Source organism: Amblyomma mixtum, chromosome 3 (genome assembly GCF_055824585.1).
Source record: "Amblyomma mixtum isolate Tamu chromosome 3, ASM5582458v1, whole genome shotgun sequence".
Classification (NCBI taxonomy): Eukaryota; Metazoa; Arthropoda; class Arachnida; order Ixodida; family Ixodidae; genus Amblyomma; species Amblyomma mixtum.
Genome location: NC_143014.1, coordinates 246,448,834 through 246,465,090, shown reverse-complemented (window position 1 = coordinate 246,465,090; position 16,257 = coordinate 246,448,834). Strand labels below are relative to the sequence as shown.

Below are 16,257 nucleotides of genomic sequence, written 5' to 3'. Positions count from 1 at the left end.
AGATTCTGTATCACTGCATCACTTTTCGTTTAATGTATGGAACTGCAATAGTTGAGAACATAAATAGCGCTGTTAGCAAAATGGGGCATCTTATCACACTTGGAAAGGATCAAATCATCAAACCAAATTAAAAATAAAATTGCTGCCTCTGGGAGACAATGTGAAAGCCTGATGCAGTATTATGGGCAATGTCTGAACATACTGAACAACGTTGCAACAATGATGAATATCACTCTGAAGCAAGTGACCCTTCCTTCATGGACGTCGCTGTGTTGGCAGTGCCCATTCTCTTCGCACATATTAGAGCTGTGTACAAAACTACAGAGAATGTTCACTACATTCGAATCAGCGAAAGCACGAATTTGTGCTACGTAGAAGACTGAGCAGGCAGTGCCGCGGGGCGGAGCAGATGGAAGTTGAAGACGATGCTCTCCAATGCACAGCGCGAGAGTGTGGTGCAGTTTAACACGAGGCGTGTTGGCTGCAGCGATAGCCTAGTGGTCTCGCTGAGCAGCCCTTAAAAGAGATCTGCTCGCGCAGCTGTGGGTGCGGCTCCCAGTCATGGATATGGATTCAGTTTCTTTTTCTCTTTTCCATGGTTTGACCTCTAACTCAGCTGAAGGTCAAATTTACGCGGTGTGCGATCGAAGCTCGAGGTCCCGTAGTGAAGCTTTCACTTCACAATTGGCATTTGCAAGCCAAATACATGCAGCCGCTGTATCGCAAATGGCATTTGTCATCTGCTGACTGTGTTTTCTTGGCATACATCACATGGAGGCAGAAGACCAGTGTTTGTGCATGCTGGTGAAGCTAATCAGTGATGCTGTAATTTTGGTGCCTGTTCTTATTGTGCGGGTAGAGTTGTAAATTTTGCAATTTTGCCAGTCTTTCAGAGTTTGGAGTGCGACTTGAGACTAGTTAATCATCAGAGTCATAAATGTATATCATGTGCAGTAGGCAGTGATGATTGTTTGCATGTATTCCTCAAGTGAACAAAAATGTTCAGCTGGCTTTGAAACATTCGGGCACAGAAAGATGTTTTTTTTTTTCATCTTTATGCCTTGCTGTCTGAAACGGAGAGGCAGACTGCACCATCTAACTGCAGGTTGCATGCCTGGGCTGCAGGCTTATAGGATTTCTTGTGGCTCCTGCCTTCAGTAATCAAGGCAAGTCATGCATCTTCATACATTATAGGGTAATGTTTACTTCAGTATTCGAAGTGTAGTTCAGAGCCAGTGGTGAAGCTTCTAATTCTAATTTCAACAAAATGTCAGGTCAGAATGGATGTACTGTCTGGCCGAACTGAAAGGTATATGCTATAATTTTTGTGAGGCATTCACTTGCAACCTATTCATGAATACATACTTCATTGGCTCCTACAGTTGAAAGTAGAAAGGTAAAATATCGTACTTTGTTCATAGTCACTGTTCACGTTTCATTCTGGCCTGACAGTACAATGTGTTTTTATACTAAATGGCAACTATCTCAGCCAAAATTACACGTGCAGATGCTTCAGTGTAGGGTAGCCGAACAAGAGACAAATGTACAGGTGCGGACATAAGTAAACGGAGCATGGTATTCCATTCTAACTGGAATCATGCTTTCCCTATTGCACACGAAGAAACATATGTAAATGAGAAACCGCACTATCGTCTACTGCCAGCTTGTGCATGCCACAGCTGCCACTAACAATAAGGCAACATGGGAAAAATGTCTGAAGGCAATAGCATGCTCCGTTTAATTTTGTCCGCACCTGTACATAATAGAAAAGCCAAGCTCACTCTTTCATGATGGTGCAGAGTGCTTGTACCATGGGTTAGTATACAAGCAGCATGTAAAAATATTTCACCCTCTGAATGATGGGGCATTAGGTGTTTTAGGAAAGGTTTGAGGCTTCGTGCCACACAGTTCAATTATGCCATCATGGCGGGTGATAAATGCAGCACTATGAGCAAAAAAAAAATAGTTGCAAGGTGTGGTGAAGGTTACAAAATAGGCACAACCGAGCAACTTTTCAACATGAAGCTAGTGATCGCAGGACAATTGTGAAAAGGTGGTATTTATTCCCAAACTCAAGAGAAGCAATTTTATTTATAACTGGGACCTGGGACAAATTAAGTGTACCATTGCATAGGATCGAAGATGGTCAAGTGTCTAGTCTGTGTCTGTCTCTTCAACATCACAAAATTCTCGCATGCACACTGATGAAGGTGGACAAGGATTTTATTATACCGGCTTCAGCACTAAAACGTGATATCAGTAGAGCCAGTGTTTAATGTTGCACATCAGGTGCTTCCTTGGCAGCCCAAGATTTTTGAGCAAAACTGTACTTCTTCCCTCTTTCTGGGCCATTCTGCTCACTTTTTACGATCACTTCGACAGCCTTCAGAGCATCCCGATACTTGCTCTGAAATTCTTCGAGACCATCGCTCTCGCTAATGTCCAAAGGCTGAATATCCTGCTTTCCAGCTGACTCGAGCATTGCCTTGAAAGCTTGCAACTGGCCTTGTCGCATGAACGTCACAGCAGTGCCTGGAACTCCAGCACGTGCAGTCCTGCCCACCCTGTGTACATAAGTCTTGATAAACCTTGGAGGGTCATAGCATATGACATGGCGCACATTGGGCACGTCAAGACCTCTTGCCAGGACATTGGAGCACACCAAGATGTCCAGCTTTCCAGACGCGAATTTCCTCAGAACCCGTGCTCGTTCTGCAGGGCTCAACTTTGCAGAGAATTCTTCAGCACGAATGCCACCCATTTCTTTAAGCACTAAGCTAAGCCTGTGGGCATCCTCCTTGGATGCAGTGAAACAAAGAGTATCCCGAAAACCATGGTTAGCCACAAGATCCCACACAGCCAATGGCTTTGTGTTATCAAGAGTGACGTAGTAGTATTCACTGAGCCCCTGTGGCGTAGTGTACTTCCCAACAAAGGTCTTTTGCCGCTGCTTGTCACCTTCCACATCGAGTGCAGCAGTGGCTGTGAAAAGTTTGGGTTGAAAAAGCATTAGGCTTTGCAACTTGTCAGGATCTTGGGTCAGTGTTGCTGAATACAAGAGCTTCTGCACGGGCTCGCGACAATTCTGAAGGCAACATACAGTTAATGGGTGTGTACACAGGCGGCCATGGACAGGTTCTTTACAACAGCAGTTCAGCTTGTTTACACCAAACACAGCTTGTTCTACCTCAGGAATCAAAGTTGTCTGCACATCTTCAATAACTCTGTCAGCTTCATCAAGAACAAAAAACTTAAGCAGATGCAGGTTAAACCCAGGAGTCTTACGAACATGGTCAAGGAGACGCCCCGGAGTTGCCACCACAATGTCCGCTAAGCTCACAAAACCTCTTGCACTTTTGCGAACAAGCAGTGCCTGTTCTTCAGCAAATGTTCTCGTTCCAGTCACTAGCTGCACGTTCAATGATGTTGCACGCACATACTGCAAGAACACAGCATGGACTTGCACTGCAAGCTCTTTAACAGGAAGGACAACAACAGCACGGACAGCACGCACAACACGACCTTTAAGAGCCTCCACAATTGGTATGACATAAGCAAGTGTCTTGCCACTGCCTGTTGGTGCAGACACACAAATATCCCGGGGAGGCAGGTGCGAACGCCGTTGTTCTGGTGACAGCAGCCACGGAACCACTTTTTCTTGAACTGGGAAGAGCTTCCGTATGTTATTTGCGGCCAACATTGACAACATCTCGGCACTCAAACTACTGGTGAAGTTCTCCACTCTTGCGCTACCAGGCTTTTTTCCTTTTTTCACAATGGACGGGACCATCTCTGGGTTGGACAGCCATTCCGGTAAAACTCTGTGAACTGCCTCTATTTTTTTCACTTGCACATCACCCAACACGGGATAATACTCTCTTGAAATAACTTCGGTGGGCTCGCGCAGGTCATCAGGCGCACCGTTTTCTGTGTCCGCGAGCTCCATAGCACCTACATCGCCATCTGATGCAGTTGGCTTATGCTCTTGGTCTTCGCCACGTTCTGTTCTTGGCTGCAAATCGCCATCCACTTGCAGCTCCGCCGTGAGATTCTTGCGTCCTTCTTGGTCTTCGGCGCGCTCTGTTCTTAGCGACAAATCACCGCCCATTTCTTGCTGCACCGTGAGATTTTTGCGTCGATCTCGTCGCACGCGAATTTGTTGGCTTCTCTTTCTTCGAGTTTTCTTCTTCGCCACTGGTGCTTCCACCATGGCAGTGTCAGATGAGGGCTCTGGAAACGCATGAGACGCACCAATGCCCTGATCCTTCGATCCCGGTCTAGCTTTCTTTCCAACCGGCGCCAAGTCGTTATTCTGGTCGAGTTCGCATCCTCTGTCGCCAATTTTTCTTTTCTCGCGATCGCGCCGGATATTTTCGTGCGCGACTTGTGCCTGATCGTCTTGCAAGCAATCATCTTGGGACAAATGGCGAGCCTCCTCTTGCTTTCGTTTAGCTTTCTTCAAAATTTTTCGCAGTCGCTTGTCAGGATCAATTGGCTTCTCTCCAGCGCTCTCGGCGTCATCGGTGAATCTGGAAGTTGAAAGGCAAATGGATTTGCGAATGAGACATAATGAGGAACCACGCGATCATTCCAAAGGCCTTTGTAATATCTACTTTTAAAAAAGCCAGTTATCAATATTTTTTTTTGTTTTTAACGGCACGCGTGCTAACTTGGGACACAGAGGCCGGCAACAAATACCGAAGAGTTACATGAGTTGCTGACAGCAGAGTACAATTTAGGACAACTCACCTAACGTACAGCTTCTCCATTTTGGTAGCACAATCATCGGTTTAATTATTAACAGATAATTTAATGCCTAAAGCAGAGAAACGCCAGCATTTAACAGTAAAGAATTCAACCATGGACACTGAACCACGCACCACGCTACGACCACGCTGCAGAAACGGCAGAAACTACGCTAAGACTATGGCTGGCTATGGCAGGTGCAAAGCCGCTGCCGCCGATACCAATGATGGTGATGATGAAAATGATCAGCGCATCAGAGTTCTGAAAAAGGACCGCTGAAAAATGAATAAAACGCAATAAGGAACGAAAAGTTTTTTCTGCGTAGTGAAGACTGGTCAAGGCGAAGTTATATTGGTTTCTACCGTTTCTTTATGCTGTGCTTGCGCTAGTTCTACGCTTCGCCGCTCCACCTCTCCACTCTTTGGCGCGCGGGTATTTTGAACACTTTAAGCGGCGCTAAGCGGTCTCGTTGTTCGGACAAGTTGGGGCACACATTTTCGGCGGCGCGTCGCCCCGGCCTTGCGGCTACCGAATGTGGAGAGGGGATATATACGATTCGGATTGAAAGAAAGTTTCGGAAAGTTCACATAATGCTCGCCCTCTTGTTCGGTGTCATGTTCGCCGCGGCTCCAGGACGATGTGCGCCTGAATTTGCCGAGAACGGGAGCTAAAGCATATGACCATTAAAGCTGTGACCAGTTTTTATTTATGACTGACAACTTTGAACCGATTTTGTTAGCCCATTCATGTCTATCTATACACATTTCTCCGATTCTTACTTGAAACGATATGGGTTGCATGGCGAGACCATGCAGTATACAGCAGCGCTAACTCTTGTTGATTACTTCCAGAGCTATTTTGTATACTGCAAAGAAACCATTGAGTGCAATTGGGCTGTCGACTGTAACCAGCTATTGGTTTCATTTCAGAATTCATTTGAATTTGAATTGGACTGTCTGAATGCATTCAGACAGTCCAATTGGTTTCAAGAATTTCAGTCATCTAGGCCCTCCATTAGACTGGGGTTTTTCCTATTGGGGTTTGATTTAGTTTGGTTCATGGCATTTAACGTCCGAAAACGACTAGGTTATGAGGGACGCCATAGTGCAGGGCTCCGGGCAATTTCCACCACCTGCATATGAGATCTTTAACGTACACTGACATCGTACAGTAAACGGGCCTCTGGCATTTTGCCGCGGCTGGGATCGAACCCGCGTCTTTCGGGTCAGTATGTCAAGCACCATAACCACTTAAGCCACCGCAGCGGCTATTTTCCAGTTGGGTTGTAGTGTTTGGACACTATGGGCCCCATTTGGATTCCGAGACTTGAATTGGACACTTCCTGTGTGAATCCAATTTCTTTTGATGCCAATTGAAATTCGATGTCGAATGCGAATTAAACTAACGAGTGGCCACACAGACCTACTGGCAACTTGAAAAAACTAACTTGACCTGCCGGGCATTGAGAGGATTAGCCCCTCGGCCAATTAATCAGCTTTCTTAGGGTACAGAACACCTGGAAAAGGGCCTGTCCCTAACCAACCCCCTATCCAGTTGTTTCCAAATAACATAGTTCCCAGTTGGACTCAGTTTGAAGCCAATGGTTCATTACTGCATTTTTTAAATGTTGGTTTTTGTGCATATGTTATCATTCTTTTTTTCATGTCTCCTTTTCTTTATTGCAATGTACTGCGCAATAAACGTCGAGTTGTTAGCACTAGGTTCTTCCATTGTTCATTTGTTGCATTGTATGCCACCCAATGGGAGATACATTTTATGAGTATCTCCTGGATGCAATGTGGGTGCCAAAGACTCTGACTAGAGGGCTAAAAACACAGTTGGAAGTTTTTAGTTAGAACCAACTGTTCTTTTTTTTTCAGTGTTTTTTCCCTCTTCTCCCCGAGTTGTGAAGCAGTCAAAAGTCGAGGCCTACACTTTGTGCCGCACATCCACTAAAAATACTGCCATGATGGCTCAGTGGCTTTGGCATTTGGCGGCTGATCACACGTTGCAGGTTTGATATTGGCTGCGGCCGCTATTTTGATAGCGATGAAGTACAAAAACGCCTGTGTGCATTGGGCATCCCTCATAGCCCATGGGTCGATTTAGAACGTTAAACCCCACAATTTACAGTATTAAAAAAGATGGCTGCAATATCTTTTTGACAGAGCCCTTTAGAAATACAGCAGTGGTGAAAACTGGACTTGCACTTCTTTCATTTATTATTCAGCAATGAACTTCTGCAGCTGTACAGAAATTGGGCATTTTTACATTTTCCAACAATGTGAGCCTTTTTTAGCATGTGTTTTTGCACAGAAAACATGAGAAGAACTTGAACAATAAAAAAATGCAGCTTTTTCAGCAGGATGTAGCAAGATGCGCAGCAAAGCATTACGATAACAGTGGTAAAAAGTAGCAACAATTTTCAATGGACAAAAAAACAGTGCAGGTGTGCTCGCTGTTCAAGGAAGTCTCAAAGCATGTGAAAACATGGAATCGGATTTTGCTGAGGCTTTATTGCTTCCCTTCAAGCATAAAGCAAATACTGCTTGTAGCAGAGCAGTCGGACGCCTGGCTGGCACTGCACCATCGGGATGACCAACTAGCTTTGGTGTGGCAAGCTAGCGACGACTTGAATTCTTAGTATATCTTTCCTTCTCTCTCTCTTAAGTTACAGGGACTCCTCCTCCCCTTCACTCTAGCAATGAAAGTCCCTGTAGCCACATTCAAAAGCATCTTTAGCATACATTTCTCTGCATGACAAGAACGGACAGGCAGCTGATATAAGGGATGCTTACACTGGAGTAACAACTACCTCTTGGTATCACTGTTCACAGTGTCTGGTTAGAAGGCCAGTAGTCTTTGATATATTACTAAAATGTTCTATTCTGCTAGTGCTGTGCATTAACAAAATTTTGACTGCCTTTTCGGAATATATACATAGTTTAGGCAGGCAAAAATTCCTGCCAGTCTTTAATTCCTGCAGCTTTAAACGATTGTTCCTTTATTGCCATGAAGAAATAGAAACCAACTTTTCAATAGATCAGCCCCTTTGGCTACCAAAAAACTAATATACAATGAATGTCATCATTCTCAGTGGCGTAGTATATGTACAATGAATAAGCCAGTCAATAAATGCTAATGTGTCAAAACACCAGGAGCATATTTAAGAAAAATTTCTGCTGAAAAAAACCACACTGACCCCTTCTTGCTGCTAAATGAGTTCAAATGAGGAATTCTGCATATGGTACTGCCCCCCCCCCCCCCCCCCCCCCCCCCTCCAAGAGCAGCCCATAAAACCACCCATTTCAAACACTGAAGTGTTGCACAGAAAAACATTTGCCCAATTGCTATGCCATATTACACGAGCATTTTTCTGGTGACCAGAAAAAGGAATAGTTTTGTTGCATGATCAGCTTTTTCTTTATTCTAATTACATGCATGTTTTTTTGCCTAGTTGTAGCAGCTTCTGTGCACAGTGCAACTAAGCATCTAGGCAATGTGATATGCAGCCACATGGTGCCACAGGTGAGCATGTCACATATATGCATCACATTTTATCTGCCACTCTGCTGTCATTTGCTAAGCAGGGGGTGAAGGCTTGTCAAGCCTGTTCAGGATTTTTTCTTCTCATGTTGCCCAGAATTCCTTCAATGATGAAGCAAAATTGAGTTGTTCACGACTAGGCTTCCACAGTAGAACATTAGTTTCACTCGTGTTGCTGTAAATGACCAAAGATGTATGAGAAGTAGCTTCGAGCATGGATTACTTTGCAAAACTTACATGATCTTATCAGCACCAGTTTTCATGAATACTTTTGTAGTAATAAAGTTGTTAACATATTCATTATGTATTAATTGCATTCATGCACCCTCATATGTAATGGAGCTTCATTAATTGCATATGAATGATATGTGTAACATGTAATGAGAGAAGTCAATGCCATCCACAAGATTAGCCAGTTCTACCATGAAGGAACAAAAAAAAAAAAATGCCTAACCCATACAGCAGCTTGTACTGACTATAGAAGTGCAAGGGTCTTAATGCCCACAGTGAGGTTTCCATTCTAAAGCAGTGACTGGCTGCACCATAAATGGCTGTGCATGTATAAAATATGTTGAAAGACTGGTGGAGAGACATGAAGAGCAAGAACATGCTTCAGTGTGTCAGCGTAAGTTGCGTGAGCTGCTTTGGGAGCGCCACCAGTCTGCAACAGCAAGCACCATTTGTTAAGTGAACCAAGCACTTTTTGGGGTGCTCCCATTCACATAGCATGCAGTACAAAAACAGTACTAGATGGCACATTTGGTGGTGGTGGTAAAATCTTTATTGGATGGACTAGGGTGGATTTTAGGAGAGGGTGGAGGGTTTCACTGCTCCCTTGCCTGGGTGGTAGTCCTTATCCTGAGACACCCTTGGTGGTAGCCGCTGGCCACACTCTGTGAACCAGAGCCCTCTGGGACTCCAGGTCCAAGCAGGCAGACAGGGTCACCTCCCATCCCTCTCTCCAGCAGCTGAATGACTTGCACCAAAAAGCAGCTTTTCCTTCTAAGCAGCAACAGGATGAAGTGTAAAGACTAAGAAAATGCGAACTAATAAACCTCTTATAATGTAAACTTAAGGCAGCAAGGCTAAGTGCACGCTGAATATGAATTGCAGCAGAAGTATATCTTGGTGATAAGTCTGATTCATCAGTGTTGAAACAGACTGCACACGCTTATCAAGGTGCTTCAAGGTCAAGCGCACATTCTTTTGGTCAGGCATTTTTTAAGCAATGATGTTCACTAGTTTACTCAAAAAAGCAAGGCGAGATCATACTGATGAACAGACTTAGCATTGTGCTATCAAAAAAAAAAGCCTGATTTTGTTTTTATGTGCCAAAAAGAGTGAACCATGCAATGTAATGCTGCAATGCTATGATGCAGCATTTCTGGTACTGGCACTCTAGTATTTGGTTTTGTTGTCAAAGATGCGGCCTTCAAAGCTTTTGCCTGCTCATGACACCTCAGAATAAGGGTGCTGTTTTCGTACTACTGCCCGTGTGACCTGCAGCACTAAGGACATTTTCTCCCTCAAGATTATTGTTTTAAACTGAATATTAATGCAAGAGAAACCATAGCACCATCTCCCATCTGTACAGATTGTGAATGAAGTTTACAACAGCTACTTTTCGTCTGCAGAAATTTGAGAGATGCTGATTTCTAAATAAATATTGACATTATATATATAGAATACTTTGCAATGCTAGCTGTGTTAGACTAGTCCCCTGTTTTGCACTGTCCTATCTGCATGCCCCTTTCCTCAGCAAAAACAAACAACTATATACATCTGTACAATGCTGCCCTAACCGCGAAAGTGATGCAGAGTACACTGCCCTGCAGATGCAAAACTGCCTAATCGCTCACAGGCTACGGCAGCTATTTGCGTTTGTTCAGTGGCAGTTGTGCGTGACGTCATCATGTTAATGTCGTGAACCAGCTAGTACTGATCACTTGTACCTGAGGATGAGCGGCTGAAATTTTTTTGTCACCACACTATTTCATTTCAAGTACAGATCACAGCGAGATCTGCATAAATAGTACAGAAGACAAAAAATGCAAAGCAAGATGAATGCATTCAATGCATTAGAATTTTATTAAAAAAATAACAAGGCCAATATGTCATAAAAGCATTGAAGTAGTTCAACCTGTGCTGGTTCCGTTAGCACATAAAAGAGCTTGGATGTGGCCATCCCCACGTTCTGTGGTTCAACCTATGCCGGTTTCGTTAGTACATAAAAGAGCTTGGATGTGGTCGTCCCCACATTCTTCAAACTATACGGCATGCCTAAAAGAAAAAAAGACACACAATAAGCATTCTGTGCATTACATGGTACACAGAAAAACAATTACAGAGCCTTTCTGTAAGGAACTGAAAACACTGAGCACTGCATTTTTCAGAGACAACTCAAAACCAGATGCAACAGAAGATTCATAGAAATTTTAACGTACTTCAAGACTTCACTTGCTTAACTTAAGCCATAGGTTAATTTAGCTTTCTGACTTGCAGTTCCTCAAAGACAAAACAGTAAAGCTACCAAAGAGTACCTTAGTGCAGTATGGTAGGAACAAAACTAGCAAAGCTACACATTATGCAATGGCAATGTAGGAATTTCAACTAAGCAACCAGTCCAGCAATTGTACCAGTTAAGAATGTAGATTAGTTCCTCTGAATTGTATGCTTTCAGTCTTAATCAGCTAACAGACTTGGCAAAGCATGCTGCTGGGATAGTCAGAACTATGAGAAGTGTGAAGAAAACAAGTGCAATCAAGCGATGAAGACAAAACAGACGGCAGGGCTAGTGTTTGACAAATGTTACCCAAACACTAGGTCAATCATCTTACTTGTTTGTTTGGTTTATGGTTTGGTTTATGGGGTTTAGCGTCCCAAAGCGACTAAGGCTATGAGAGACGCCGTAGTGGAGGGCTCCGGAAATTTCGACCACCTGGGGTTCTTTAACGTGCACTGACATCGTTTGTGTCTTAACCGTTTCTGTTTTGAAAACATCTCTTCACCACACAGACCTCAAATCTAAGGCCAAGATATCGATTATCAGCAACTGCAACTGACACCCTTTTCAATTCAATGCAATTTTATTGCATTAAGGTTAGTAGGCTTTTTTTTTTTTGAAGTGTGGTCACACCAATAGTCCAGCTGCATCACAAACACTCAGAGTTTACATGCACATGCTCCAATGTCTAAAGCACTTAAGGGGGCATTACTGCAAGCATCACCACGCCACTAAGTACACTGCCATTTCTCAAGTCGCTTCTCCCAAAGCTGTTTCTATGCAACAGCATCTGCACATCATTTTGGCAACCAGCCATATCCTGCAAATGATTGGTGGAAAGCTAGAACACAATCACACGCACCTCTTCTGAGCAACAAAAAAATTAACACGCTTTAGTCCATTGTCAGTCCTTTTATAAAATTATGGTGCAAGTGAAAACACCTTGCCTTGTATTGATAAAATCACATTATTACCAGTTAAACAATTCCACTTTTAATTCTACACTGAGTATTATGTAAAACAAGATAAATTAACAGTGTGCTTAAACTTTGGTACTACCCATGTATCAGTATTAGTCATGATATGCGAGGTTTAGCATCCTGAAGATTCATGTGGGGCTATGAAAGACAGCAGAGTGGAGGGCTCTGGATTAATTCCGACTACCTGAGGTTCTTTAATGATCACCAATATCGCACAACACATGGGCATGTGCTGTGCGATATCGGTGAACACATGGGCAGCACACAGGATAAGATTCTGAAACATCACAGTCAGGAGCAGCATGTCTAGCCACTGCACCACTGCGGCAGGTACCACATATCAGTACTATACATAACCTAGCTGCTGTTAAGTGTATCGTGGTACTGAGCTTACGCCCTTTCGAGAGGGTCTTCCAGCGCAAGGACAGTTTGTTGAAAAGAGGCACTGCCTTCATGTTGCTGCTCAGAATGGCAGAACAGCGGCAACCCCCATAGCATGACAGGGCGCATCAGTGCTTTTGTACACAAGCACGTGTAAAATGAAACAATCCTGAAGGCTTGTGCCAAAACCAAGGTCACCCTGTCAATGACAAACACAAGTTTAGTTTCTCCACTGTGGAAAACTACAGAAGTATTGTGTAGCTGACACAGTATTTATTTTCGGTTCCTCAACTTTGCTAGTGTCCGATCACCATTATGATTCCTTATTATGTATCCTTATTGTTTTCAAAAATGAGTGAGCACACTAGTAATAAGTTTTTAAAAAAAATTGTGCTGTTAAAGACAGAAGACTTTGCATTAAAAATGCAACCATTCGACAAAAAATTGGAGTCATAAATAATTAGTTGTTGATCTTTTTAATGCAAATTATTAACCCAAATACATATATTTATAAAGCATAAAAAGATACAAAAAGTTGTTTTATGTTGTATGTACAGCTAGACAACTGCCAGCAACAGCATTGATAAGTAGACAAAGAAGGAGAAATGGCAAAAGTTAGGGTGCAGCACACAAGATACACTTGCACATGCAGTATTTTAGCACTCATTCAGCTGTACGATACCGCACACTGCTCCATGTGAAAGCTTTTGAATGTGTGGCATAATGTCATTGTTCGTGCAGTGCTGCTTTCATGCCTTGCAGTTTGATTGCAAAAATTAATCTATATCCATTCTTCTTTATTCAAAACTGTGAGGTAATCTCTTCAACTTAACTGCGAAGATGTGTCTGGGTAACTGAGACTGGGTGCAAACTGACAGCATGAGCAAGCTTGAGAATTAATATGAAAAATCTGCCTATTTTAGCATTTTAACCATACAGATTTGGTGAACATTTCTTGAATCATGCCTTAGAAGACATTTCTATTTTGCTAGCTCCACAGTAAAATCTCATTACAAGAGACACAGTTACAAGAGACATTTGAAAGTGGTTTGGTTGGTTTTCCTATGTTCGCCATGTTAACAACATCGCATACAAGAGACACAGTTACAAAAGACACTCGGTTACTAAGGAGAACTTTTTGGGTCCCTAGAGTAAATTCTTCACTGTTTAGAAGAGACACAACCCAGATATGCTCACGCAACGCAGCCGATGTCGTACCAACTCGTATGCACTGCACTTTTCATTCCCTTGCCTCGATTCTGTTTTGTTCTGCAGCTGGATGTCACACATAACATAGCTGCGATTACTGTCTCGCTGCACTGAAATTGCAGTCACAGACTGCGTGTCCTCGTGGAGAGATCATGAACTTCCTCAATTACTTCACGGTTACAGCTCTGACGATGTATTCGTCGCGGATGAGAGAGGTTTGTTCTACAAAATGAGGCCAGGAAAGACACTCGTTCAAGTCCGATGCATGCCACGGCGGGAAGCGGTCGAAGGAGAGCACCAGCATCCTTCTACTCCACCTTGGGGGGTTCCCCTAAACATTTGACCAGCATCCTTTTTTGTTGCAGTATGTCAGAAACTGAGAAGGAGTGTCTCCTTGTGATTGGGAAGTTGAAACGGCTCCACTGTTTCAGCCACTGGCATCACATTCCCGTCACATACGATGCAAACCAGAATGCATGGATGACACCCAGCATTTTCAATTCTTGGCTGCTAAAATTTGATCGGAAGATGAAAGCTCAGAATCGTGATGTGCTTCTCTTTGTGGACAATGCTTCTTGCCACACCAAAGTCCCTGTGCTCAAAGCTACTAAAGATTTTTTCCCTCCAAACTCTACATCCCACCTTCAACCAATAGACCCAGGGATTGTGCACTTTGTCAAGTTGCAGTACAGAACACGGTTGGTAGAAGTCTATTGTTCGACATGCAGCAAGACCGTGCAACAGTAACTGATGTGAAGTTTGCTGTTCAGGTGATTTCAGCTGCCCAGAATGGCCTGAGAAGTGAAGTTGTGGAAAACTGTTTCAGAAAAGCAGGCTTTAAATGTGGTGACATGATGGAAGAGAGGGGCCTTATATAAATCTTGTGAAAAACTTCCTTGAAAATGAAGCTTAGGCGAGCAACTAAGAGACTGCAGAGGTACCAGAATCTTTTGAGGAGTTCGTATTTGCAGATGTGGACCTCGTGTGCTCTGAAGAGCTTACAGACCATGCAATCCTCGCACAAGTAAATGGTATGTGTGCCATAGAGGATGAACCAGAGGAGAAGGAGGATGACATCGAGGACATTCCAGGGGAAAAAGTGTTAGCATGTGAGGCCGACGAGCATCTAAGAGTGCTTCAAAGGTATTGTAAGCAACAGGAAGGACTGCAAAGCGAAGTGCTTTACATCGAGAATTTGGGCAAGAAACTAGTACACTCTGCACTCACAAAAAAAAAACTACTATGAAAGACTTCTTTAAGCCATCCTGAACAATCTGCTCTTAATGTGCGTGAATGTGTTTAAACGCACTCATATGCTGATGTTCAATAAACTTATCTAGTCGAACTCCACAGTGTTTTTAGAATTTCTCGTTACAAGAGACCTTGGTTATAAGAAACATCTTTCTCGGGTCCCTTCAGTGTCTCTTGTAACGGGGTTTTACTGTAGTAAACATGGTTCACAAAACAAATACCCATAAAAGCAGCGAGAAACACAGCCACAGTCGCAGCTCTAGTGAGAGAATACCATGCAACATACGCAAGTTATAACTGCAGTAACCACCAATGGCACATGAAAATACAATTATGTGCTTTCCTCCCACTTTCTTCCAAATATGAGAAATTAACTTGAAACATTAAGCCTCTGTGTGCTCTTTTTCCTGAGCTACAAAAACTACTGAACTCTACTGAAGTGCTGAGCCAACCACTGTCCATATTTCTTGGCCCATCATATAGTGCAGCCCTCATCTGGCAGTCTTACTGCAATGAGTAGCACAAGAGCACCTTAATAATTTTTGAAGTGGCACATGATGTTTGATGTAATATTCCGCATCAGCTGCCACTGCCATGAGGAGTACTGGCGAGTACTTTCAAGTCAGGGTAACATAACATCCATACATATATGTATGAAGCTAGAAAGGAGGTTAGCCACTAGCACAGAGCAGACCACACTGCACAGCACACAGTATGTAGACATTAGGGGCCAGTGCCCAATGGTGGTTTGTTGTCTTTTCCACTATCATCTAATCTACCTCAATTTTAGAGACTGAGAAAAAAAGAAACAGTAAAGAGAGGTAATAAACAGACAATTTTTCAAAAACGTACCACTCAAGATCCGGAATACAGATCCTTTTTCAAGCAATGTCCAAGCATCACCAGCGGTGCTGACCAACATGCCATCATCAAGTGCATAAAAGCACTGCAACCAAAAAAAAGTTACATTGTCACATAGCAGCACATAACAGATCTGTTCATTTCGCAGAAACGCAACAATTACAAATGTGTGTTAAAGCCCCAAGCAGCTTTTTCAGTACCTGCTCACCACAAAAGGTACCTTTTTTCTTTTTTTTTGCAAAGCATTCAGCATTTATTGCAACTTTTTTTTTGTTTTTCACACTTCAGTCACAAGAACAACTCGCGGAATGTCCATTAAGCAAAGAGTAAAATGCCCTGGGGTATGACAGGTGTGCTGATATATCATGTCGAAGGCCCATAATTTTCTGCGGTGGAAAATTTTAAATTCCGTGGACTGAGAACAAATCTGTCATATGCAGGGGGCAGCCTCCCGCATGTTTACGCATGCGACCTTTCGCGCAGCAGTGGCCGCTGTGCCACAAATTCTTGCCTCGCTGCTTCACGTTTCGTGGTGCAGAATTCTGTGCCCCTCTGTCCATTTTTTTTTTCTCCTTTCCTTCATGGCTTTTTCACTGCCTCCTCTTCTTTCCAAATGGCCCCTGCTGCCTTCTTTCCACGTTCCGTAGCAACTTTTTCTTGCCAGTGTGTGGCGCAAGTTTCGCCTCAATGGCTCAAGGTCAATGAGAAGTTGGCTTTTTCTCACCGCCCGCGAGCCTGGTGGGTGAGCTTGCTGTGAATATCTTGAAGAACAGCGGCAAT

General features: G+C 43.3%; 2 protein-coding genes across 2 annotated transcripts in view; both read right to left on the bottom strand.

The window, feature by feature from the left end:
• Positions 1–2,038: 2,038 nt before the first annotated feature.
• On the bottom strand, positions 2,039–4,928 carry Dbp73D (putative ATP-dependent RNA helicase Dbp73D). Its single transcript, XM_089583232.1, has 2 exons — positions 4,750–4,928; positions 2,039–4,529 (listed from the first exon to the last, which is right to left on the bottom strand). Exons 1-2 carry the CDS (start codon positions 4,767–4,769, stop codon positions 2,273–2,275), a joined length of 2,277 nt encoding a protein of 758 aa, XP_089439358.1. The 5' UTR covers positions 4,770–4,928; the 3' UTR covers positions 2,039–2,272.
• Positions 4,929–10,357: 5,429 nt separating this feature from the next.
• Positions 10,358–16,257, bottom strand: part of LOC149354258 (uncharacterized) — a 36,002-nt gene continuing 30,102 nt past the window's right edge. Inside the window, exons 16-17 of the mRNA XM_089583231.1 lie at positions 15,469–15,562; positions 10,358–10,572 (exon numbers count right to left, since the gene is read on the bottom strand). Coding sequence (XP_089439357.1) covers positions 10,499–10,572; positions 15,469–15,562 — 168 coding nt within the window. The 3' untranslated portion in view covers positions 10,358–10,498. The remainder of the gene's footprint in view (positions 10,573–15,468; positions 15,563–16,257) is intronic.